The 23,121-nt window shown below is 54.1% G+C and overlaps 1 protein-coding gene across 1 annotated transcript; it reads left to right on the top strand.

Moving 5' to 3' along the window:
- Positions 1–8,926: 8,926 nt before the first annotated feature.
- Positions 8,927–20,417, top strand: LOC123347556 (the record flags this gene model as incomplete). Its single annotated transcript, XM_044984904.1, has 5 exons — positions 8,927–9,226; positions 18,254–18,344; positions 18,439–18,746; positions 19,364–19,444; positions 20,250–20,417. Coding segments are annotated over 5 exons (948 nt in total), but the record flags the coding sequence as incomplete, so codon positions are not given.
- Between the last annotated feature and the right edge of the window lie 2,704 nt (positions 20,418–23,121).

Below are 23,121 nucleotides of genomic sequence, written 5' to 3'. Positions count from 1 at the left end.
ACTCACATCCCACAAAACACACCGCAAGGGTAACAAACGGGATTGCCTCGTGCAAGAAGAGAATCAAGCTGAGGTTCTTATTGGCGCTGGCTGGGATCGTTCCACACGGAAGTAGGGACCAGAAAGCCACCCCTTATGCTGACTAGTACATTGCGCTGTGAAGAGCAAATATTAGCCGGTGTTTGGGAACGTCTCTCTGACTCAGTAACATGGGGCAGATCTCCCCCAGCCTTACATCGCCCGTGGCGGTTCTCAGAGTCGAATGTGCTTCTCCTGTTCTTCTGGAAAAAGAACGTTTCAGACAGTATTAGTGACACCACCAGCTACCAATTCTACAGTGGGTTCATTCCTAGATCGTAAAGCACTGACAACGGAGGGTCAAAATCCGTTGTCCCCATTTTATACCCCTACAAACTGAGGCACAGGGAGTGTAAGTCTCTTCCCAAGGTCACCCATCAACCTAGTAATAGAGACAGGAATAGCCCCCTCTCCAAGTAGCAGGCTCATGTCCCCAGACAGATCACACTGCTCCAAGGGTCTCACAAGAGCAGAGGGACCAGCAGACAGGAGTTAGTGGAAGGTGAACAATCAATGAAGAGTTTTGTCTCTAAAAAGCATCTGGGATCATTGTAGAGCCCACTGCAGCAATGTCCCTGTGAGTGGAGTTCTTACCCTTCTCCGGTAACCCAGATAACCCTTTCCCACTGCACCCACATCCGGGAGGCTGAGTTTGCTGAGGGCTCAGGTCCAAGATGTGTCTTATAAAGAGGACGAGATGCAAATTCAGTGCCTGGGCGCGCTATAGAAACCCCGTGATCTCCGGGACCCGGCAGTGTGAGAAGGGAGCAGGGACAAGTCTGGGTGTCCATGCAGATCCCACCAGAAACCCCCCAGCATCAGCAACATGATGTCACGGAGTCCCCGGGCGATGCTCTGGAACTGCTCCTCACAAAGCCAGTCAGGACTTTTGGGAGCCTCCTCTCCCTTGGAGCAGACTGTCTTCAGGGCAAGAAGCTCACACGGCTTCACCTCCTGGGTCTCTCCTTGGAGCATTCAGCATCCTCTGCCCCTCCGTGCGCTTCCCCCAGCGAGTCCACCCAGGCGGGGTCCTGGGGGGGGCACCAGGGTCCTGCCCCCCCACTTTGCAGTCAGACGTGACTCTCAGCCAGCCAGTAACACAGAGGTTTATTCGATGACAGGAACAGGGTCTAAAACAGAGCTTGTAGGTACCGCGAACCGGACCTCTCGGCCAGGTCCATTCTGGGGGCAGTGAGCCAGACCCCCACGTCTGCACTTCACTCCTCATCCCCAGCCAGCTCCAGACTAACAACCCCCCCAACCCCTCCTCCTCTGCTCAGCTCCTTCCTCGGGCCAGAAGGTCACCTTATCTCTGAGTCTCCAACACCTTCAGCTGGCGCCTTTGCAGAGGAGGGGCCCAGGCCATCAGTTGCTAGGAGACAGAGTGTCAGGCATTTAGGTGCACTGCCCCCTTCCTCTGCAGCAATCATACACCCTTATTCCACCATCTAGATATTAAGAACTGCATAGGGGTCACAGACACCAACACAGTATTCACAGAAAACATTAAGAACATTCCCAGTTCATCACATCCTTCCCCCCTTCGAGACCGAACTGAGCGAGGTCACTTCAGCCAGTGACCTGGGGAAGTTCGAACCCACCAACGTTCCCAGGGATGCCCCAGCATCTCTCCCATTCCTTGGTGTGAGTTACACCAGGACAGTCCAGTCTCACGGCCTCTCTTAGGTCGAGTTTGCTTGATGGCACTCGCAGGCCTCATGTGGGAAGGTTTGTGTGGCCCAAACCCTTTTGCCACCCCAATACCCCTGGGATTCAACCTGGGACGGAGTCTTCTCCCAGCACCCTGGTCTGCGATTCGGGCTCTCTTGGTTAAGAGCCCCCATCTTGGCCTTGGCCAGCTCTGGGCTTGGGCAGCCGCTTCCCACTTAACACTCTCCAGCTTTTACCATCAGTCCCACCTCCTTGAGGCAGCCCAGCCCCCTCTTCACCTGGGACACCTGTTCCTCCCAGGTCTGGCTAAAAACACACGTTATCAGTGTACGCCAGGGCCAAGTTCTCCATCCCCCTCAGCTTGTCTAGAATCTCTCCAGGCCTAGGCATGGGGTCGGCATCGGACACGGCAATGGCTTTAAGCTTCCGATGGTCCCCACAAAACCAGATCATCCTGTCTCCCTTGGGGACCATCCGCATGGGTGAGGCCCATGGGCTGTAAAACGGCTGGATCACATCTAAAGCCATCATGTCCTTGACCTCTCTCCAGGTTCTGGGCTGCTTTCCCAGTGACTCTGAACGGGAACACCTGATGGGGAGATTGGCTCCCACCTCAGGGAAGAGATCCACCAGGGGGTCTGCCCCCTTCTCCTTCCAGTCCTGCCCTTTCAGGTCCAGGGGTCCCCTCACTTTCCTCCCATCCAGCAGCTCGAGAGGGAAGAACCCTGTGGATTCCTGGGGCACCACCAGCTGCCTCCTGATACCCCTCAGTTCTACTTCCCTTTGGGGGTTTGCAGCGCTGTGGCCAGCAAGTTCCCTCAGCTTCTCCAAGGAGGGATCCTTGCGCAGCTTGGTCTGGGATTCAGCTGCTGGGGCAGGGAGTGGGACCTGCCCCCTCTCGCTGGCTGGGCCTGGGGTCACAGCCCCCCTGAGCCCTGTCTCTGGTAGCTCCCTCCCTGCTGTGTAATCACTTCCCAGCATAGGTGGCAGGTTATATATGTGTGTGGTGCCCAGGCTCCAGCAATATTCAGGGCCGGGTGCCCTGCTCCAGCAATATTTGGAGCTGGGTCTCTCCCCTGGCCCTGCCTGGATCGTGCCCCGGCCCCCGCGGGCCTCCCTCCACCCCGCCCCACCGTGTCCCTGCCTGGAGCAGGTCCCGGCCCCCGCCTGCCACCCCCCTCCCCCGTGTGTCCCCTCCTGCGCCGTGCCCCGTCCCTGCCTGACAGAAAGCAGCCCCGCTCTCCCCTGCCTGCTCTGTGCTGCCAGAGATCTGCTGGGGCAGAACAGCTGTCTGCTGCTGCCGGGTCCTAGTGCCGGCCCCCCACAAACAGCAAGGCAGGCTGCCCTTACCCTGAGCCTCTCCAACGCCCCAAACCCTCATCCCCAGCCAGAGCCCTCATCCCCCGCACCCTAATCCTCAGCCCCAGCCCTGAGCCCCCCCGCATCATGAATCTCTCATCCTCACAGCCCTCACCCCTGTATTTCCTCCTATCCTCAAACCCCCTCCCCCTTCCCACACACCCCTTCCCAACCCCAAACTCCATCCCAAAGCCTGCACCCTGCACCTCTCCTGCATCCTAATCCCCAGCCCAGTATCTGCACCCCAGACCTTCCCCGCCAAGCCCCCACCCAGAGCCTTAGGCAGGTGGGGGCGGAGTTTGGGGGGGGCGGAGTTGGGAGGTGGGTTCTGGGCACCACCAAAATTTCTACAAACTTGCCACCCATGCTTCCCAGCAGCACGTCTGGACCAGGCAAACCTGATTGGCAGCTGACCTGCCCTGCCTGGGTGTCCCCCACTCAGCTGGGGTCTCAGCTCCCCCTGTGCTCAGCGCTGCCCTGGCTGTCCCAGTGGGGGCAGGCAGCGAGCTCTCTGCTCTGGTCACAGCATCAGAGCCAGCGTGAGCCCCCTCTCCGGTGTGCAGGGGGGCGGGGAGCATCTCTCCCTCCCTCTCAGCCCCAGGGGGCTGGTTACAGGCAGGCAGGTATCCTGAGCCCAACAGCCCCTCCCCGCTGCCAGCCAGGTCATTTGTATTTTCATTGACCATTTCCATCCTAGCCAATTGGTTCCCTGGATTTGAATTCAAACCCTCGGCTGTTACAGGAGCAGGGCCTGGATCCTGTCCCAAAGAGACACAGTCACCCCCCAACAGGGCCTCCCAGCCAATATCCCGGAGAACCCCAACGACCAGCCAGCCCGACCCCTCCTGGGTCTGCACAGGGATCCGGGCCATAGGCAGGGCGAGGGGCTTCACCCCGGGGACCTTCACCCAGGTCCCACAGCTCCTCAGCATCTGCGGCTGCACCACCACAGTTCTCTCTGTCCCAGGGTCTCACCACCCCAGACGTGTTTCCCCACTGACCCCTGGGAACCCCCTGTGTCTCTCCGCTCCACTATCGCCAGTCCAGGCTGCTGCTGCTTCTCCTGCAGCTTTTCCTCGGGCTCTTGCTCTCTCTCACGGTCCTCTCGCTCTCTCGGGCTCTGCTCCCATCCCATCCATCTCCAATCCCCTGATGGGGAACCTGATCGTGAAGACCCTTGTCCGGTTGGGGACCAGACTCTCGGGGATGCCTGGCTGCTCCTCAGAGCGGTCCTCCTCCTCCAACTGCACGATTAACTGAGCCTTGGTGAACTTCCCAATGCGTAACCCTCTCTCTGTGCACAGGATCACAATGTCCTTCTTAAGGGGATGGTGACAGGCCATCACTGCACCGCTCCCAAGTGGCTCTGGACTCACAGGCCTGTGTGCTCTTGGCTCCCCCGTGGTTTCCAGGAAGAACCCCTGGTGTGCCAGCCCTTCTCGTGGGCACCACCTCTCTGCCAGGGTCGAGCTGCAGACTCCTCCGCCCCTGGGACTGCTCCTGCAATCCCCAGGGGAACCCTGCTACTGCAAAAATCCTTCTCTCTCCCAGGGTCGAGCGGCCAGCGCCTCCGCCCCGAGACTGCTCCCTGCAGTCCTCAGGGGGACCCCGTTACTCCAACAGTCCTTCTCACTGGTCGCACACTCCCAGAGGTTAACCACCCCCTGAAACCATCCCTCTCTGAGCCTTCTGCACGCCTAGTCCTCATCATCCCCCCTTTGTTTTACTGCTCCCCAGCCACTTACTGCAAGCAGCGCCATTCACGGGGTGCAGTACATCCCACCGCTAACACCAGTTGTCATGGAGTCCCTGGGCGATGCTCTGGAACTGCTCCCCACCAAGCCAGTCAGGACTTTGGGGAGCCTCCTCTCCCTTGGAGCAGACTTGTTCAGGGCAAGAAGCTCACATGGCTTCACCTCCTGGTTCTCTCCTTGGAGCATTCAGCATCCTCTGCCCCTCCATGCACTTCCCACAGCGAGCCCACCCCAGCGGGGTCCTGGGGAAGCCACCGGGTCCTGCGCCCCCACTTTGCAGTCAGACGTGACTCTCAGCCAGCCAGTAACACAGAGGTTTATTCAATGACAGGAATATGGTCCAAAACAGAGCTTGTAAGTACCGTGACCTGGGGAAGTTCGAACCCACCAAAGTTTCCATGGATGCCCCAGCATCTCTCCCATTCCTTGGTGTGAGTTACACCAGGAGAGTCCAGTCTCACGGCCTCTCTTAGGTCGAGTTTGCTTGATGACACTCGCAGGCCGCATGTGGGAAGGTTTATGTGGCCCAAACCCTTTTGCCACCCCAATACCCCTGGGGTTCAACCTGGGACGGAGTCTTCTCCCAGCACCCTGGTCTGTGATTCGGGCTCTCTTGGTTAAGAGCCCCCATCTCACATTTGAGAAGTGAAAGGGATGGGAGCCCTAATGGAAAAGCTAACAGCTTGGCTCTTCTGCAAGCCTCAAACTGCTGAATGAGCTTTAGGGTAGGGAAGGTTGTGCCTCCCAAACAGCCTGGCCCTGCCCCCTATCTGACCCCCACCCACTTCCTGCCCCCCGACTGCCCTCCCCCTTCAGAATCCCCGACTCATCCTGCTCCTTGTCCCCTCACCATTCCCCAAAGACCCCACCACCACCACGGGACCCACCCCTGCTCCGTGTCTGCCCCAACCCCTATCCACCACCCCCGCTGAGTCCCGATAGACCCCCCCAGAATGCCCCCAATCCAACTCCCTCCATTCCCTGCCCCCTGACCGCTCCCCCAACCTCCCCCCCCTCCCTGTGCCCTGACTGTACCCAGGACTCCCTGCCCCTTAGCCAACCCCCCCAGCCCCTGCCTCTTACCCCCGGCTCCCTCCACACCCGGAGCCTCAGCGCCTCGCTGAACAGCTGCAGCGTGTCTCTGGCGGGGCCTGAGCCCCGCCCCACTCCGAGCCGCATGGGAAGGGGGCGGGGCTGTGAACTCCACGCCGAGCGGAGGGAGCTGAGCTCAGTCCAGAGCTCCCAGCCCCGCCCCCTGACCACGCGGCTCTGAGTGGGGCGGGGCTCAGGGGCCCCACCGGAGACACACTGTGGCGCTGTCTGAGGACGCCGCTTGATGTGCTAAGGCTCCAGGAGGGGGGCAGAGGCGGGAGCCTCAGCTGTTCTCTTGGGGGCCCCTGCAGAGCCCGGGGCCTGGGGCAAATTGCCCCCTTTGCCCCCCCCCCCCCGGGCGGCCCTGATGCCACATTCTGCGGGAAGCGGGAAATGCGGCCACGAGGCCTAAATTCACCGGCAGAGCGTGGGAATTCCCTGCACAGAAGCTATTGGATTCAGCTGTAGCGAAACTCCAAGTTTCTTGCACGTGCCCATCCATAATAAAATATCCCACGTGCAGAGAGCGTCTCAGTGTAAGAATTGCCTGATTTAAAATAATTCTGGTTTTCTGAGCTGGCAGCAATTTAACACCACTGTTGTCTGATTTATTCTTGCCTGAGACAGTCATTCTGCACCTCTGTGTTTCAATAAATCCGTTTAGACTGAAATCACATTCAAGATTACAACGGGGCAGAACAGAACCAGTCTCACAAGCGGCGTCCACATGTAGCATCACATCATTTTCCTTCCTTCGGCCCGGCCTGCAAAAGTTTGGCCACTAACTAAGAGGGGCAAAGTGTAGCAGGGGAATCATTTAACATGAGAGGAGCCAGGCCTGGGGTATCCCCAAATGTGGAGAGAGCTAGAACAGGCTGACTGCTCCCGTCCGGCAGAGCTGCCTTTACCCATATTAACAGTGACTCAGCTGTGAAATGATGAATCCTGGTCCCATTCAAGTCAAACATAAAACTCCTATTGGCTCAGCGGGACTGGGAGTTACTCCCCAGTGACGGAAATATGTGTCAGACTCATAACAGAGGCACAAGAGGAGAGCTGGGTTTGCCTGTGCAATGGGAAGGGTTTCAGGCTTCCTTCTCCTTCTCTATCTGAGAGCGAGCGAGTTCATGTGAAGTGGAGCAGAGGGACAGTAAGGAAAGCAGAGCGGGAGATGCACTGGGGTACCACACGAATATCACACAGTTTTCTACTCACCTAGGCCTGTGCATCCTTGTTCCCTCTGGGTTCAGTTCAACCCTAGGCTGGTATGTCAATACGTAGCTTATAAACCACTTGATTCCTCAATACTGGGCTGGCCCCCCGAACACCTGGAAATTTAACCCAGAAACTCAACCTGGACAGTAAGTTTTTAACGGTGAGAGTAATTAACCATTGGGACAATGTACCGGGGCGGTGCTGGATTCTCCATCATTGACAATGTTTATATCAAGAGTTGATGGGTTTGTCTCGAAGATGTGTTCTGGGAATTTTGGAGGGAAATCGTTACAATGTTGATAAGTACAGGTTGTAAAGGGATATGCACCGTTAATCCGTATGTGATCACCGAGTCACGTGCCTTCTCCTTGCTCTGTTTGCATGAGCTAAAGTAACCTCTGGAGTCGCAGCTATTGACTGATAACTGACCCTGTGTCCCGAGAGGCCAAGAAACAGGCATCTGGGACAGACACTGGGTAACCTATTTGGCAAAATGGATCACAATGTGATCACTAATGGCGAAGGGCTTTCACGTCCCCAGAGCATCATGGGCAGAGGCAGACAGTGGTGTCGGTCCTCCTCTACTGGCCTTCTCAATCAGCTGTCTGCGAGGACTGAAAAGGGAGAGTTGGGAAGTCCCTCAGCCTGTGATTACAAACAGTATCTAAATATCTGGTGCACCCACAAGTCTTTGCAGTGATGGGGAACCAGGGTGAAATAGCTGAAATAGAGACAGCTGCCAAATCCAGCTGCCTATTCATAGCCGCTAGTCTCCACTTGGCTAATTCAATCTAGGTATGTGAAGGCCCTCATCGATGCTGCATAGGATTCATTAGTGAATCTTAAAGTAGCACATTTTAATTCCCATTGTATAGATCGGGAACAGTTTCAGTGAGCTGGGAACCCAAGTCCATGATAGTGACTTACTTTTAGGAGCCTAAATCCCAGAGACAGTGATTAGGATTTAGGTTCCCAAATCATTTAGTTACCGCAAACCCGACACCCTGGGGCTCCGTTGCCAATTCTGCCCCATAAACAGAGTTGCTGAAAGACACCACAGCCCCGCTGCCTCAGTGCCCCACTAACACAGCAGGGGTCAGTCTGCACTGAAGATGATGATGATGATGATGATGATGATGATCCAAAGGTGTCCCAAAGGTATTTGTTTGTCACTAGCAGGACTGCAGCTTCCTTTCTCGCTTTCTCTCTCTTTTCTGCTCACTCCCGTCTTCCTCTCCTTCTGCTCGGACAGCCCCTTTCCGGAGCCAGTCAGGCCCAGGTTCCCATTGCGCTGGACTCCACACAAACACGTGGGACCGGATCCGATGTAGCTCCAAGCCACTCAGAACCCCCCCTGGGTTTCAGTGGGATTTGGGTCAGAGCGCTACACACATTCCCCCCTTCTCTCGGATGCCGAGGGCGAGAAATGAGATCAGGGAAGGAGTTTGTGTGTCTTATAAGAGGCGGGTTATGCAAATCAGGGAGACAGATTCCTGTTTAAATCTGTCTTTATCTCTGCCCAGGCTGCACCCGGAAACACAATCCGCAGCCTGGGTCTGTGCAGTGACCAGCCAGTCCCCTGAGAACTTTCCCCTCCAGCACCAGGGAAAATGGGATTTTTTCTCCTTGTAATTTTCGCTGTAGCCGCTTTGGAAGGTATTTTCCTCCTCTGAATAACTGGCAGAGTGAGAAGAATATTGTGTTACCGCTGTTTTTATACCGATATTAATGGCCTGTCTTTATTCCCAGGTGTCCGGTCCCAGGTGCAGCTGGTGGAGTCCGGAGGGGGTGTGAAAAAGCCCGGAGACTCTCTCCGCCTCTCCTGCAAAGCCTCCGGCTTCACCATCAGCAGCTACGGGATGAACTGGGTCCGGCAGGCTCCCGGGAAGGGACTTGAGTGGGTTTCAAGCACTTATCGGGAAGTATGGAACCGCTATTACTACGCAGACTCAGTGAAAGGCCGATTCACCATCTCCAGGGACGATTCCAACAACCTGGTGCATTTGGACATGACCGGCCTGAAGCCCGAGGACACCGCCCGGTATCACTGTGCGAGAGACACACAGTGCGGGGAAGCCGGGCTGAGCTCAGACAAAAACCTGCCCTCGCTGGCTAAGCACAAACTCTCCGCTGGGGGGCGCTGCAGTTCTGCAGCTCGCAGCGCAGAGACCGTGAGCGAGAAAACTCCGGTCCGCAGCTGCCTGCCTGTGACTCCCCCCCCCCCCCCCCCCCCCCCGACACAGACACGGACTCACCGCTCTGTTAGCAGAGACCAGCCCGCAACTTCCCCTTCCCCCCAGTTCACTCTGTGCCCCTCACTCCGCCCCTCCCCGCCTTTCCGACATTAAAGCGAGGCCGTTAAAGTAAAGCCAGGCAGAGGGTCTCCAGGCTGCCCTAGAGATACGGACACCTCATGCCTATTCTAACCCCTCGGGAGCGCTAGAAAATCTCAGCCCGGGCAGACAGGTTTGAATTCTGGAAGGAGCCTACGGGCGCTGGACAGCGACCTGCCAGGGGCTTTCATTCGATGTGTGTTCAGGGCTCGGTCCACAAGGTGAATTCAGCACCTACCTGCCTCCTTATGTGCCCAAATCGGACATGCCACCGAGACCCTCAAAGCCGGCCCCCTGTAGGCACCGAAATCCCCATGGCGCCTGGCGGGGAGATGTGCTGGGCAGAGACAGCAGGAAAGCGAGTCACTGCACAGCCCAGGGGTCAGGACACTCTCTGGGACTCAGGAGGAGACTCAGGTCCCTGCTCTCACGACTCTTTAATTACTTATAGCAAGTGCAGCAGCCTTGCACCAGCCATGTGCCCTGGTGAGCTTGGCCCTAAGGTATCGATTCCTAGCACTCCCGTGTGACGTGATCTGATTAAAAAGTGGCCATATAGATGATTGTTGCAACCTCTGTTCTATATCTGGAGCAAAGGTTGTACAAAGGTTGTGGAGTGAGGTGTCTATGAAAAGCAGGGGCGGCTCTAGGTATTCCGCCCCCCAAGCAGGGCGGCAAGCCGTGGGGGGGGCGCTCTGGCGGGTCCCGCGGCTCCGGTGGACCTCCCGCAGGTCCACCAGAGCCTCCTGCAGCCCTCCCGCTGGACGCGGCCCCAAGCGCGCGCTTGGCGCGCTGGGGTCTGGAGCCGGCCCTGTGTTTAAAGAGAAGTAGCAGACCCTTGCTGTTAAAGCAAAGATATCAGAGCCAATAAGTCTGAAATCTCTTCCTTGATTTTCCCCTGCACATTTCTTGATGTATCGATGATCGTACCTTCTGATCTCTTCTGCCACTACCTTCGGCTGCGCCCATATAAATCTAAGGGGACTGTTGCCCCCCTACTAACACTCAGTGGGGGTGTTCAGGGCTGCCCAGAGGATTCAGGGGGCCTGGGGCAAAGCAATTTTGGGGGCCCCTTCCATAAAAAAAGTTGCAAAACTATAGTTGTATTTAGAAATGTAAAAAATAAGCAGTGAAATACATTCAACAATTATTTTTTAATAATTTGAAAATACATGAATTACATTATTTAAAAATATTAACTGCTTTACTGGTCTGTCTACATTTGCAATTACATAATGGCTGTCGCTGTTTGATGGTTGGTGCCAATGGGCTGTCGCTGCCTGGGGGTGGCAGTGCTCTTGCCCAGGTCTGGGTGGGGAGCTGGGCTCTGGGTCAGGGGGTGCCCGGCTCAGAGGGGCTGGGCTTGGAGCTGGGGGTCAGGGCTGTGGGGGATGCAGTAGGGGGTCGCTGGCTCAGAGAGGCTGACCATCCCGCTTACCCCGCCTTCCCCATCTCCCAGAGCCTCAGCCGCGGCGTCCAGGAGCTCCCGCTACTCCGCGGCTGGAGCTCGCAGCCCCGCCCCCTTGCCACGCGACTCCGAGGGGGAGGACCTAAGGCCCCGCCCCAGCTGCAACGCTGTCCAGGGCCGCTCCTGGGCGGGGCGCGCTGAGGCACCGGGGGGATGGGGGAAGGCGAAGGCAGATGCGACAGGGAGACTCTGACATTCTCGTGGGGGCCCCCCGGGGCAAATTGCCCCACTTGCCCCCCACCCCCCGGCCGCCCTGCATGGGATGAGGCCCTGTTGTGATGCTCAGCGTCTCCTACACTTTCAGAACGGGGCAAGTTTCACCTCCCATTTCTAGAGTCGATGTCAGCTGATGTATAGGACAGGGGCAGAAACCCAGTTTGTCAGGTGACCAGAGCCACAATGTAAATAACCTGCTGGTGAAGACTCCACAGGAACGGGTCACAGACATTTCACAGGCTGAACTTTATTCATCTCCACCAAGTCCAGGTACATGGGAATGTCAAGGTCATTTTACAAGCAGTTCCCTGGCTCAGAACAGGGGGATAAGTTAAACAAAAACATTGCTCGCCATCTATGTCTGCTATAGAGGACAGGGAAATCTTCAAAGTTACTCACACAGGATGGGGGCCCTTCTCTTTCATAGGGAACCTGGATACCAAACTGCCCTTAGTAAAGTTTCCCCATAAAATGTTCCCATTCAATAATTTAAAATAAAATATTTTCCTTTTTTGTTTGTGTTTCCTCATATTGAAGGAGACACTATTTTCCTACGTGGTCTTAAACCTCTCAAATTCCGGGTGCCCAGCTTGGAACCACTACATGGGGATTTCTAATCAGGAAATGCCGCACATCCAAACTCCGAGACCCAAGCCCCTTCTGTAATGTCTCAGACTGGCCGAATTCAAAATTGAGGCAGTTAAACGGGCTGGTTATGTTTTTAAAACCATGGCCAAGGAGCACAGCAGAACAAAGTGTGTTCTCACGCTAGTGGCTCCCAAGGTCTCCGTTAAGACCAATGTTCTCTGCCTCTGATCAAGTATCAGGCAGTGCCTTAAGGACCCATGAGCGTTTGCCAGACTCTCTGGATGTGTCACTCTCCTCTCTGAGCTCCGATCTCGCGATTTCAAGTCAATTAGGGGTTGGGTTTATCATCCCCTTATTAAAAACGGGATATGCAAATAGGGTAACTTAGCTCCCTGCTTAAACCCCGCCATTTCCCACACTCAGGAGCTTCGCTAGTGGGAACCCAGAGCCTTGTGGGGCCTGGCAGTGAAAGGGTTAAGCCCCGAGAACCCCAGGCCCCGGCAGAGAAATGAGACTTTGCCTCCATCTTCTCCTCTTTCTCTCAGCGCTCAGAGGTGATTTTCTTCCCCCAGAATAGCGGAGGTTCCTGATATTTCTTCTCGGTCAGAATCTCCTGATTCTTAACCTGCCTTGATTTGCAGGTGTCCGGTCCCAGGTGCAGCTGGTGGAGTCCGGAGGGGATGTGAAAAAGCCCGGAGACTCTCTCCGCCTCTCCTGCAAAGCCTCCGGGTTCACCTTCAGCAGCCACTGGATGGACTGGGTCCGCCAGGCTCCCGGGAAGGGGCTTGAGTGGGTCTCGGGAATAGGGGGAGGGGGCAGCACGTATTACCCCGCTTCAGTCCGGGGTCGCTTCACCATCTCCAGAGACACCTCCAGCAGCCGGCTGTACTTGCTAATGACCGGCCTGACACCCGAGGACACCGCCGTGTACTACTGCGCCAGAGAGCCACACAGCAGCTGAAGCTCCGACAAAAACCTTCCCCTGCAGTATCCGGAGAAGGACTTCGCTGCTGGCAGGCGCTCAAGCTCTGAACTATTATACGAAGCTCGAATATAGGGACAGAATAAAGGGAGGTTGTTCACTGACCCAGGAAGGGAACAAGCAGGTAGAACCCAGAAATATTTCAACTGCGCTGCACATCGGCTGGTGTTTACACCCTCCCCCTACACACACACACACACACAAGCTTTCTTGCCTTTGATCATCCAGACAGATTTTTATAAGAGAGATTGCAAATATTCATCTCTTTGCCTGTTCACAGTTCCTTTCCATTTAGCTAGTCAGGGAATGTTAATGGGGAATCTTATATCTGGTTTCACTGGCCTTTAATAAGCCCCTAAATAAACCATACGCCACAGAGACTAGTTGGCAGCTGTTTCACATTGTGGACAGGGCCAACTCCAGGGGTTTTGCCGCAGGAAGCAGCAGAATAAAAAATAAATAAATAAAGCTGCGATCGCGATCTGCAGCAATTCAGCCGGAGGCTCCGACCGGGAGTGAGGGACCTTCCACTGAATTGCCGCACTTGAAGCCTCTCCCTGGAGTGGCTGCCGCAAGCTCCTGCTTGCTAAGCTGGTGCCTGGAGCCGGCCCTGCAGAGGGTATGTGAAAAAGCCCAGAGACTCTCTCTGCCTCTCCTGTGAAGCCTCTGGGTTCACCTTCAGCAGCTACTGGATGCATTGTGGGTCTCAGGGCCGTGCAGAGGTAGGCATGAAGGTAGGCATAGCGGTGGCTAGGTTTTCAGTATAGGGTGGTTTAATGTGACCATCACTTATTTGCACTGGGATGTCTAGGAAGTGGACCTCCTGTGCAGATTGGTCCAGGCTGAGGATGATGGTGGGGTGGAAGCTGTTGAAATCATGGTGGAATTTTTCCAGAGTTTCCTTCCCATGGGTCCAGATGATGAAGATGTCATCAATGTAGCGTAGGTAGAGAAGGGGCATGAGTGGACGAGAGCTGAGGAAGCGTTGTTCCAGGTCAGCCATAAAAATGTTGGCATATTGTGGGGCCACGCGGGTGCCCATAGCGGTGCCACTGATCTGGAGATATATATTGTCATCAAATTTGAAATAGTTGTGTGTGAGGATAAAGGCACAAAGCTCAGCCACCAGTTGTGCTGTGGCATCATCAGGGATACTGTTCCTGACAGCTTGTATTCCATCTGTGTGTGGGATGTTTGTGTAGAGAGTCTCTACATCCTGCAGCAAAAAAATGTGAGGACCAGACTTCAAAGAGAAACTGCTGAGCTTCAGTTCATCTGCAAATTTGACACCATCAGCTCAGGATTAAACAAAGACAAAAGCAGTTTCTCCTCCCTTGGTTTTCACACCTCAACTGCTAGAACAGGGCCTCATCCTCCCTGATTGAACTAACCTCGTTATCTCTAGCCTGCTTCTTGCCTGCATATATATACCTGCCCCTGGAAATTTCCACTTCATGCATCCGACAAAGTGGGTATTCACCCACAAAAGGTCATGCTGCAAAATGTCTGTTAGTCTATAAGGTGCCACAGGATTCTTTGCTGCTTTTACCGATCCAGACTAACATGGCTCCCCTCTGATACTTGACATCTCTCTGTGGAAGCCAGGCTCACAAACACACGTAGACACGTGTCCTAGCGGCGCAGCATACAGGGAAGGGTGAGCTGGAGTGTTTCTACAGCTGGGGGGTGGGGGGAATGAATTGCCCCTTCACTGAATTTCCCTAGTAGGTGGTTGTTCCACTAATTGCTGATACCCACTGCAGCCCCTGACTGGGACCCACCCTGACAGATCCAATTAATTCAGTAGCTGTCTATGTTGAGCCCTGAGGTGGTACAGGTCAGTCTCTCTTATCCGTACAAGGGGAGAAAATACCTTCCAAAGCGGCTGCAACGAAAGCTAAATGGAGCCAAAGATTTATTTTCCCTGGTGTGGGAGGGGAAAGGTCTCTGGTGGATTGGCTGGGAACTGCACATAAACAGGGGGATGTGGATTCTCTCTGGGTGCAGCCCTGCAGAGAGAGATTTAAACAGGAAACGCTCACGGTTATTTGCGTATCCCCCTCCTTATAACAGATAAAACTCCTTCCCAGTGCATGATTTGATGATTGCCCTTGTCACGGGGCTAGACAGACCATTGTTCTGACCCAGTCTGGCTGTTCTTCAGTTCTTATGATCTCACATGTTGATCTGAGGATCCAAGAGTAGAAGCTAGACCAGGGATCGGCAACCTTTGGCACACGGCTCCTCAGGGTAAGCACCCTGGCTGGTCAGGCCAGTTTGTTTACCTGTCGCGTCTGCAGGTTGGGCAGATCGCGGCGCCCACTGGCAGCAGTTCGCTGCTCCAGGCCAATGGGGGAAGTGGGAAGCTGTGGCCAGCACAGCCCTCATCCTGCATCACTTCCCGCAGCCCTCATTGGGCTGAAGCAGTGAACCACGGCCACTGGGAGCTGCGATTGGCTGAACCTGTGGAAGCAGCAGATAAACAAAGCAGCCAGGAAGCACCCTGGCAAGCTGTGTGCCAAAGGTTGCCAATCCCTGAGCTAGACTCATTACTGGAGAAAAAAGATGGGAAAAGATTTGAACTCTCAAGGGTTTAACAGTCTTGGCTGTTGCATCGACAACTTGCTAAATGGCATGTGCTCTGTCTACAGGCCCAGTTCTGACACCCCTGAAGAGGGCATGACTTTCATTTTCGCAGTCAGGGAAATGTCTTTAATTGCTATCAGGGTTTGACAGCACGGAAAGGAACTTTCCCCACTCTGCCATGTTTTCTGCATTCTCACCTTCCCACATTTTCAATGACAGGCAATAACAGATATTGGAAAGGTGTTTATTGGTGTCCAGTTCACAGGAAAAAAAAAGAAGTCGAGAGTTCTCATCTTCCTGCTCCCCACCACGCCTCTCCAGAGATCCCCTTCTGTGATTCTGATATTGTTTTGAAAGCGTGGATTTCATATTTTCATTCTATGTACAGTGTTCTGTTATTGCATGTCATGGTTGGGGCGAATCAGCCCAAAAGCAGATCTATCGAAAGGGGAATGAGGGTCCCCAGGCCAGCAGCCAGCAGACAAGGCCACCAGACCTGCGCTTTCTGACCCAAAGACCCCTGACACCTCCCCTGTGGGGCTGCTGCCTGTCTCTGCCAGGGCCGCCCAGAGGATTCCGGGGGCCCGTGGTCTTTGGCGGCGGGAGGCCCCGCTTCGGGGGTAAGTCGTTGGCGGGGGGTCCTTCCGTTCCGGGACCCGCCGCCAAAGTGCCCCAAAGACCCACGGCAGGGACCCCCCACCGCCGAATTACCGCTGAAGCGGGATCCGCCACTGAAGTGCAGCCCCCACCGCAGGACTTTGGGGCACTTCGGCGGCGGGTCCCGGAACAGAAGGGCCCCCTGCCGCCCAATTACCGCTGAAGACCTGGCTGCACTCTGGCGGCGGGACCCGCTTCGGTGGTAATTCAGCGGCGCGGGGTCCTTCTATCCCGGAGAGGAAGGACCCCAGGCCAGCGAAGACCGGGAGCGAAGAAGCTCTGGGGGCCCGAGCTGGGCCCCACGAGAGTTTTCCAGGGCCCCTGGAGCGAGTGAAGGACCCCACTCCAGGGGCCCTGAAAAACTCTCGTGGGGGGCCCTGCTGGGCCCGGGGCCTGGGGCAAATTGCCCCTCTTGCCCCCCCCCCTCTGGGCGGCCCTGGTCTCTGCATGATCCCAATAAGCCCTACCAGACTTCCTCCTGGTATCTTCACCAGCCACTTGGGGAGCTTCCTGTAATTAAGAGCAGCCGGTCCCCGGTTACTATGTTAAATAACTGGGTCTTTATCACCCCCTGGGACAGCAGCAGGAATTCTGGACTGTGATTGCAGAATGTGAGGTGGGTTCCTTTAGCCATGAGGTCCCTTTGAAACTCCCAGCCCAGCGCTAGCAGCTGAGTGGTCTCTGCCAGGCCCGCTGACAGGCAGCGGCAAAGGGGGCAATTGTCCAGGGGCCTCTCAACCCAGTGCGGGCCCTCAGGTCAGGGGGGATAGTCACGTGACTAAGGGTTCTAACACAGGGGTCACTGGAACAGCTCAGAGAGAGACTGATGCACAGGGAGAAGCAGACGTGGATTGGAAAGAGGTGTCAGAACGCAGCTCCTACTGAATAAGACAGGTTTCAGAGTAGCAGCCGTGTTAGTCTGTATCCACAAAAAGAACAGGAGTACTTGTGGCACCTTAAAGACTAAAATAAATTTGTTAAAATAAATAAATGCTAAAATAAATTTGTTAGTCTTTAAGGTGCCACAAGTACTCCTGTTCTTTTTACTGAATAAGATAGACCCTAATCCTTCAAAGTAAAACTATTTCCTCATGCTTATACCCACCCACCAGAAGTTCCTTACAGGGGTGGCTCTAGGGTTTCCACCGCCCCAAGGATGGCGGCATGCCGTGGAGGGCGCTCTGGTGGTTGCCGGTCCCGTGGCTCCAGTGGACCTCCTGCAGACGTCCCTGCGGAGGGTCCGCTGGTCCCGTGGCTCTGGTGGATCTCCCGCAGGCATGCCTGAAGATGCTCCACCGGAGCTGCGGGACTAGCGGACCCTCCACAGGCATGCCTGCGGGAGGTCCACCGGAGCCGCCTGCCACCCTCCCGCGGGACGCCACCCCAAGCGCGCGCTTGGTGCGTGGGAGTCTGGAGCCAGCCCTGGTTCCTTACATCTCCTTGTCAAATGTTGGAAATGGGCCATTTTCATTACCACTACAAACAGTTCTTTTTCTCGCCTGCTGGTAATAGCTCACCTTAACTGATCACTCTCCTTATAGTATCAGAGGGGTAGCCATGTTAGTCTGGATCTGTAAAAGCAGCCAAGAGTCCTGTGGCACCTTATAGACTAACAAACGTTTTGGAGCATGAGCTTTCGTGGGTGATGCAGCTGACAAAGTGGGTATTCACCCACGAAAGCTCATGCTCCAAAACGTTTGTTAGTCTATAAGGTGCCACAGGACTCTTGGCTGCTTTCTCCTTATAGTGTGTATAGTAACACCCATTGTTTCATGTTCTCTGTGTATATCTATCTTCCTACTGTATTTTCCACTACATGCATCCAAAGAAGTGGGCTGTAGCCCACGAAAACTTATGCTCAAATAAATGTGTTAGTCTCTAAGGTGCTACGAGTGTCCTGTTCTTTTTCCTAATCCTTCTGTATCAGGGGGCAGCTGTGTTAGTCTGTATCCACAAAAACAACCAGGAGTCTGGTGGCACCTTAAAGACTAACAGAGTTATTTGGGCCTTAGCTTTTGTGGGTAAAAACCCCACTTCTTCAGACACAGATACACCGACTGGGAGAGGGGGGTACCCCAAAAGTAAATTGCGGGCCCTTCTCTCAGCCACACACAAAGAAACTGAGTTCACTCTCGGAGTCTCTTATAAGAAGGGAGCTATGCAAATAGTGGGGGAGAGTTTCCTGTTTAAAGCTGTCTCTCTCACTTGCACGGCTGCACCTGACAGACAATCCGCAGCCCCTGTCTCTGGGCAGTCACCAGACAACCCCCTGAGAACGCTCCTCTCCAAACACGGGACAATGAGGCTTTGGTTGTATCTCGTTCTCATTGCAGCAGCGTTTGAAGGTATTTTCTCCCTTCCCGTGTGTTGGATAGTCGGGCGATTGTTATTCTGTTTCCCTAGATACTCATGTTCTCCGTAAATCATCTTTATCTCCAGGTGTCCGGTCCCAGGTGCTGGTGGAGTCCGGAGGGGATTTGAAAAAGCCCGGAGACTCTCTCCGCCTCTCCTGCAAAGCCTCCGGGTTCACCTTCAGCAGCTACGGCATGAGCTGGGTCCGGCAGGCTCCCGGGAAGGGGCTGGAGTGGGTTTCATACATTTACAGTGATGGGAGCCAACAGTTTTACGCAGACTCAGTGAAAGGCCGATTCACCATCTCCAGAGATAACCCCAACAACCTGCTGTATCTGCAAATGAGCGGCCTGAAGCCCGAGGACACCGCCCGGTATTACTGTGCGAGAGACACAGTGAGGGGAATCCCTATACTGCTAATACAAAAACTCAAGATGCAGAATCTTCTTTCTCCCATTCGCCACGCAGGGGCAGCACTTCCTCAAACAATCCAGCCCTGGGCACAGGAACGGGAGCTACAACCAGAGCGAAAAATCATCTCTCGTCAGGTTTGAGATCTCTGTATTCATATATGGTCACGTGTCCAGAAAACTGCAACAACTTGACTATCACATGCTTACAGTGGCACTCGTCAGACACGGAACTAAACATGCACCAGAGAAATATTCGGGAACCCGATTGTTCCGTGTGATAATCAGAATTTGGGCTTCCAAAGCTGCCAAGTGATGACTGTCCAAGTGCTTTTGTTGTTTGTTTGGGGATGGGTAGAAATGCTCTCAAATTTCTTAGGCTTTTGCTAGATTTTAAAAGAGCAATTCTAAAAGCTAAGTAGCAAGAATAGCTCTCTTCGGGTCCAGCTTAAAAGTTACAGTCAAACAGAAGCATCTGGGGATTAGCACAGAGGAGATCTCACGTCTATGGCCCTCATCAAATAACGCTCATCCCGCCCATGTGAGAACCCCGGGTCATGGCACATACTGGATCTCATCCATCCAGCTCCCTGTCTTGGTAGAATTCAGTTAATCTACCCGGACAGGGAGTTGCACGCATGGTTCACTCAGGGAGGTTGGCGGTTGAAAGGGGCTGTCAGCAGGTGCCATAGGTAAATGGGCTCACTCTATCCAGGGGCAGCTCTAGGTATTTTGCTGCCCCAAGCACGGCAGGCAGGCTGCCTTCGGTGGCTTGCCTGCAGGAGGTCCCCGGTCCCACGGATTCAGCGGCAGGCCTGTGGGAGATCCCCCAAAGCCAGGGAACCAGCAGACCCCCTGCAGGCATGCTGCCCAAAGCAACCTGCCTGCTGCCCTGGCGGTGACTGGCAGAGCGCCCCCCCCCCCCCGGCTTGCCGCCCCAGGCACGCGCTTGGCGTGCTGGTGCCTAGAGCCGCCCCTGCCCACCCCAGTGTTCTCGCCACCTACATTACCATTGCCTGACACCTATTAATGCAGGATTTAACTAATTATTAGAACACCGGGACTTGAAGATGGATCTCCCTTGATCTCAGAAGAATACTCTGAACACCGGGGCTATTGCTATCTCATCACAAAGACTCTGTAAGGATTCTGTACCAAGTGGAACAACTTCAAATGCAGCTCTGTGGAGATGAGTCCCCGCGAAAACCTTCTAGCCCGGTCCCTGGGCACTCTCCTGGGAGGTACAAGAGCTACCTTGAAGTCCAGTCTCTGGCTCAGGCAGAGTGGGGCGGAGTCAGGGTGCTTAATTCGAGGCTGTAATTTCCACTGAGAGCCAGGCACCTATAGGCAGGTGTTATAATAATGACCCTTAGACCCTTATATGATGCATTCCCCCAGGACTCCCAAGCTTATTGATCCAGACAGTGCCCCCAGTGGGACGGGTCTGGTGTTTAAACGTTGTCTGAGTCTCTTCCCATATTTCCACAGGTGTTCAAACCTCAAGCATCCCAACCAGCCAACTCAGAGTGTGGCTATAAGACAGAGCTGGTTTACATCCTAGGTCCCTGGCTGTGTGTGTCCTCCGCTCTCAGGCCGCTGATTTGCAAATGCTCCAGGCGGTTGGCCTTGTCTCTGGAGATGGAGAATCGCCCTTGAACGGAATCAGCCTAGTACTACTAGTAGGTGCTCCCCTGGTAGCAGGTCTGGCCAGTCACTCCAGTCTCTTCCCAGGAGCCTGTCGGACCCAGCTCATAGCGTAGCTGCTGAAGGTGAACCCGGAGGCTTTGCAGGAGAGGCGGAGAGAGTCTCCGGGCTTTTTCACATCCTCCCCAGACTCCACCAGCTGGACTTGTGGCCTGGCCCCTGCAAATACAGATTTGTTTAAAAGCTTGATTCTGTCAGAGTCCAGAACCCAGGATAAACTTAATTGCCTTAATTGTTACCTAGAAGATGTGATAGAATGAGAATCAAGTTTAACCAAAATCTCATTCTCCTGGGCTCTGTGAGAGTTAGGGTACGTCTACACTACGGGATTATTCCGAATTTACATAAACTGGTTTAGCAAAACAGATTGTATAAAATCGAGTACGCGCGGCTACACTAAACACATTAAATCGGTGGTGTGCGTCCACGGTCCGAGGCTAGCGTCGATTTTTGGAGCGTTGCATTGTGGGTAGCTATTCCGTAGCTATCCCATAGTTCCCGCAGCCTCCCCCGCCCCTTGGAATTTCCGGGTTGAGATCCCAGTGCCTGATGGGGCAAAAATCATTATTGTGGGTGGTTCTGGGTAAATGTCATCAGTCACTCCTTCCTCTGGGAAAGCAACGGCAGACAAGCATTTCACGCCTTTTTTCCCTGGATTGCCCTGGCAGATGCCATAGCATGGCAATCATGGAGCCTGTTTTGCCTTTTGTGACTGTCTCCGTATGTGTACTAGATGCCGCTCACAGAGGTGATTCAGCAGCGCTACACAGAAGCATGCTTTTGCATGATAGCAGAGATGGTTACTAGCCATACTGTGCCATCTATCATACCATAAATTGGTAATAAGATGATCATGGTTACCAGTCCTTTTGCACTGCACCATTTGCTGCTGTCATAAGTGCCCCTGGCTGAGATCAGCCAGGGGCACAAAAGCCAAAATTGGGAATGACTCCCTGAGTCAATCCCTCCTTTTTGGTATCTGAAAATAGAATCAGTCCTGCTTAGAATATGGGCAAGTGTACTAGAGAACCACTGTATCATAGAACCAGAGAGCACAGCTGCTCTGTGTCAGATTCTGCAGAAATTATGAGCTGTATGCTATTCAGAGAGGGTGCTCCTGCAACAACCCCACCTGTTGATTCCATTCTTCCCCCAGCCTTCCTGGGTTACCATAGCATTGTCCCCACACTTGTGTGATGAAGTAATAAAGAATGCAGGAATAAGACACAGTGACTTGTTAGTGAGAAATGAGTGGAAGGCAGCCTCCAGCTGCTATGATAGTCCAGACAGGACAGTAAGGAGTGTGGAGGAGAGGAGCCCAGCATCCCTCTGCTAGTCCAGGGGCAATTGAATCTTTTCTTTACACATGAAGGGTGGGGGCTGACAGAGCTCAGCCCCCTGTTGCTATGATGAAGACGGTTACCAGCCATACTGCACTTTCTACCAGGAAAAATTAGGACCAGGCACCCTTGATTGACCTAACAGATGCTAGTCAGTATGATTACCAGTCCTTTTGCACTGCCCCATGTGCCAATAGACTGATGATGAGGACAGGTACCAATCATATGCACCATCAGCCACCCACGGCGGTGGGGAGCAAGGATGTTGGTGTTGAGTGCTGCAGCATCGCGTCTATCTGCAGCATTTAGTACAGATAGGGTGACATGTAAAAGAGTCAAGAGAGGATTGTTTTCCCTTTCACTTCTGGGAGTGGGTGGGGGGGTGCATAAATTGCCGAGCTATGCCCTGACCCACCGCAGACACTGTGTTTGACCCTAGAAGCATTTGGAGATCAGCCAAGAATGCAAATGCTTTTCGGAGACTGCAGGAACTGTGGGATAGCTTGAGTCCTCCAGTCCATGAGCGTCCATTTGATTCTTTGGCTTTCCGTTACGCTTGTCACGCAGCAGTGCACTGAGTCCCTGCTATAGCGTCTGTCTGGAGATTTTTAAAAAATGATTTTGAATTTCGTCTTCTGTAACGGAGCGCTGATAGAACAGATTTGCCTGCCCTTACAGCAATCACATCCACATGGTCCGTGCGGGAGCTCTTTCTTTATTTTGATTTTTAACTGCATCACCACACGTGCTGATCGGAGCTCCACGCTGGGCAAACAGGAAATATTCAAAAGTTCGTGGGGCTTTTCCTGTCTACCTGGCCACTGCATCCGAGTTCAGATTGCTGTCCAGAGTGGTCAGTGGTGCACTGTGGGATACCACCCAGAGGCCAATACCATCGATCTGTGGCCACACTAACCCTAATCCGATATGGTAATACCGATATTAGCGCTACTCCTCTCGTTAGGGAGGAGTACAGAAACCGGTTTAAAGAGCCCTTTATATCGATATAAAGGGCCTCTCCGTGTGGACGGGTGTGGCGTTAAATCGGTTTTACGCTCCTAAAACCGGTTTAAACGCCTAGTGTAGACCAGGCCTTAGAAATTCCAAGGGGTGGAGCGAAAGCGTTTTCTTCTTGGAGGAGCTGCAGGACCAGAGACGTGGCAGGATTTAAACAGGGTGATTAGCATTTGATATGCATAGACATCCCTTCATATATGGGAGCGGTTCCCGGGCCGAGCCGCGCGAGCGTGGTGGACAGGTACATAGATGGGATGAATGTTGATAAATAGCTAGATAGGCTCTAGGGGGATGGGGAT

Source organism: Mauremys mutica, chromosome 13 (assembly GCF_020497125.1).
Source record: "Mauremys mutica isolate MM-2020 ecotype Southern chromosome 13, ASM2049712v1, whole genome shotgun sequence".
Taxonomy (NCBI): Eukaryota; Metazoa; Chordata; order Testudines; family Geoemydidae; genus Mauremys; species Mauremys mutica.
Note: the sequence above shows the minus strand (reverse complement) of the source record. Positions and strands in the feature narration are given on the sequence as shown.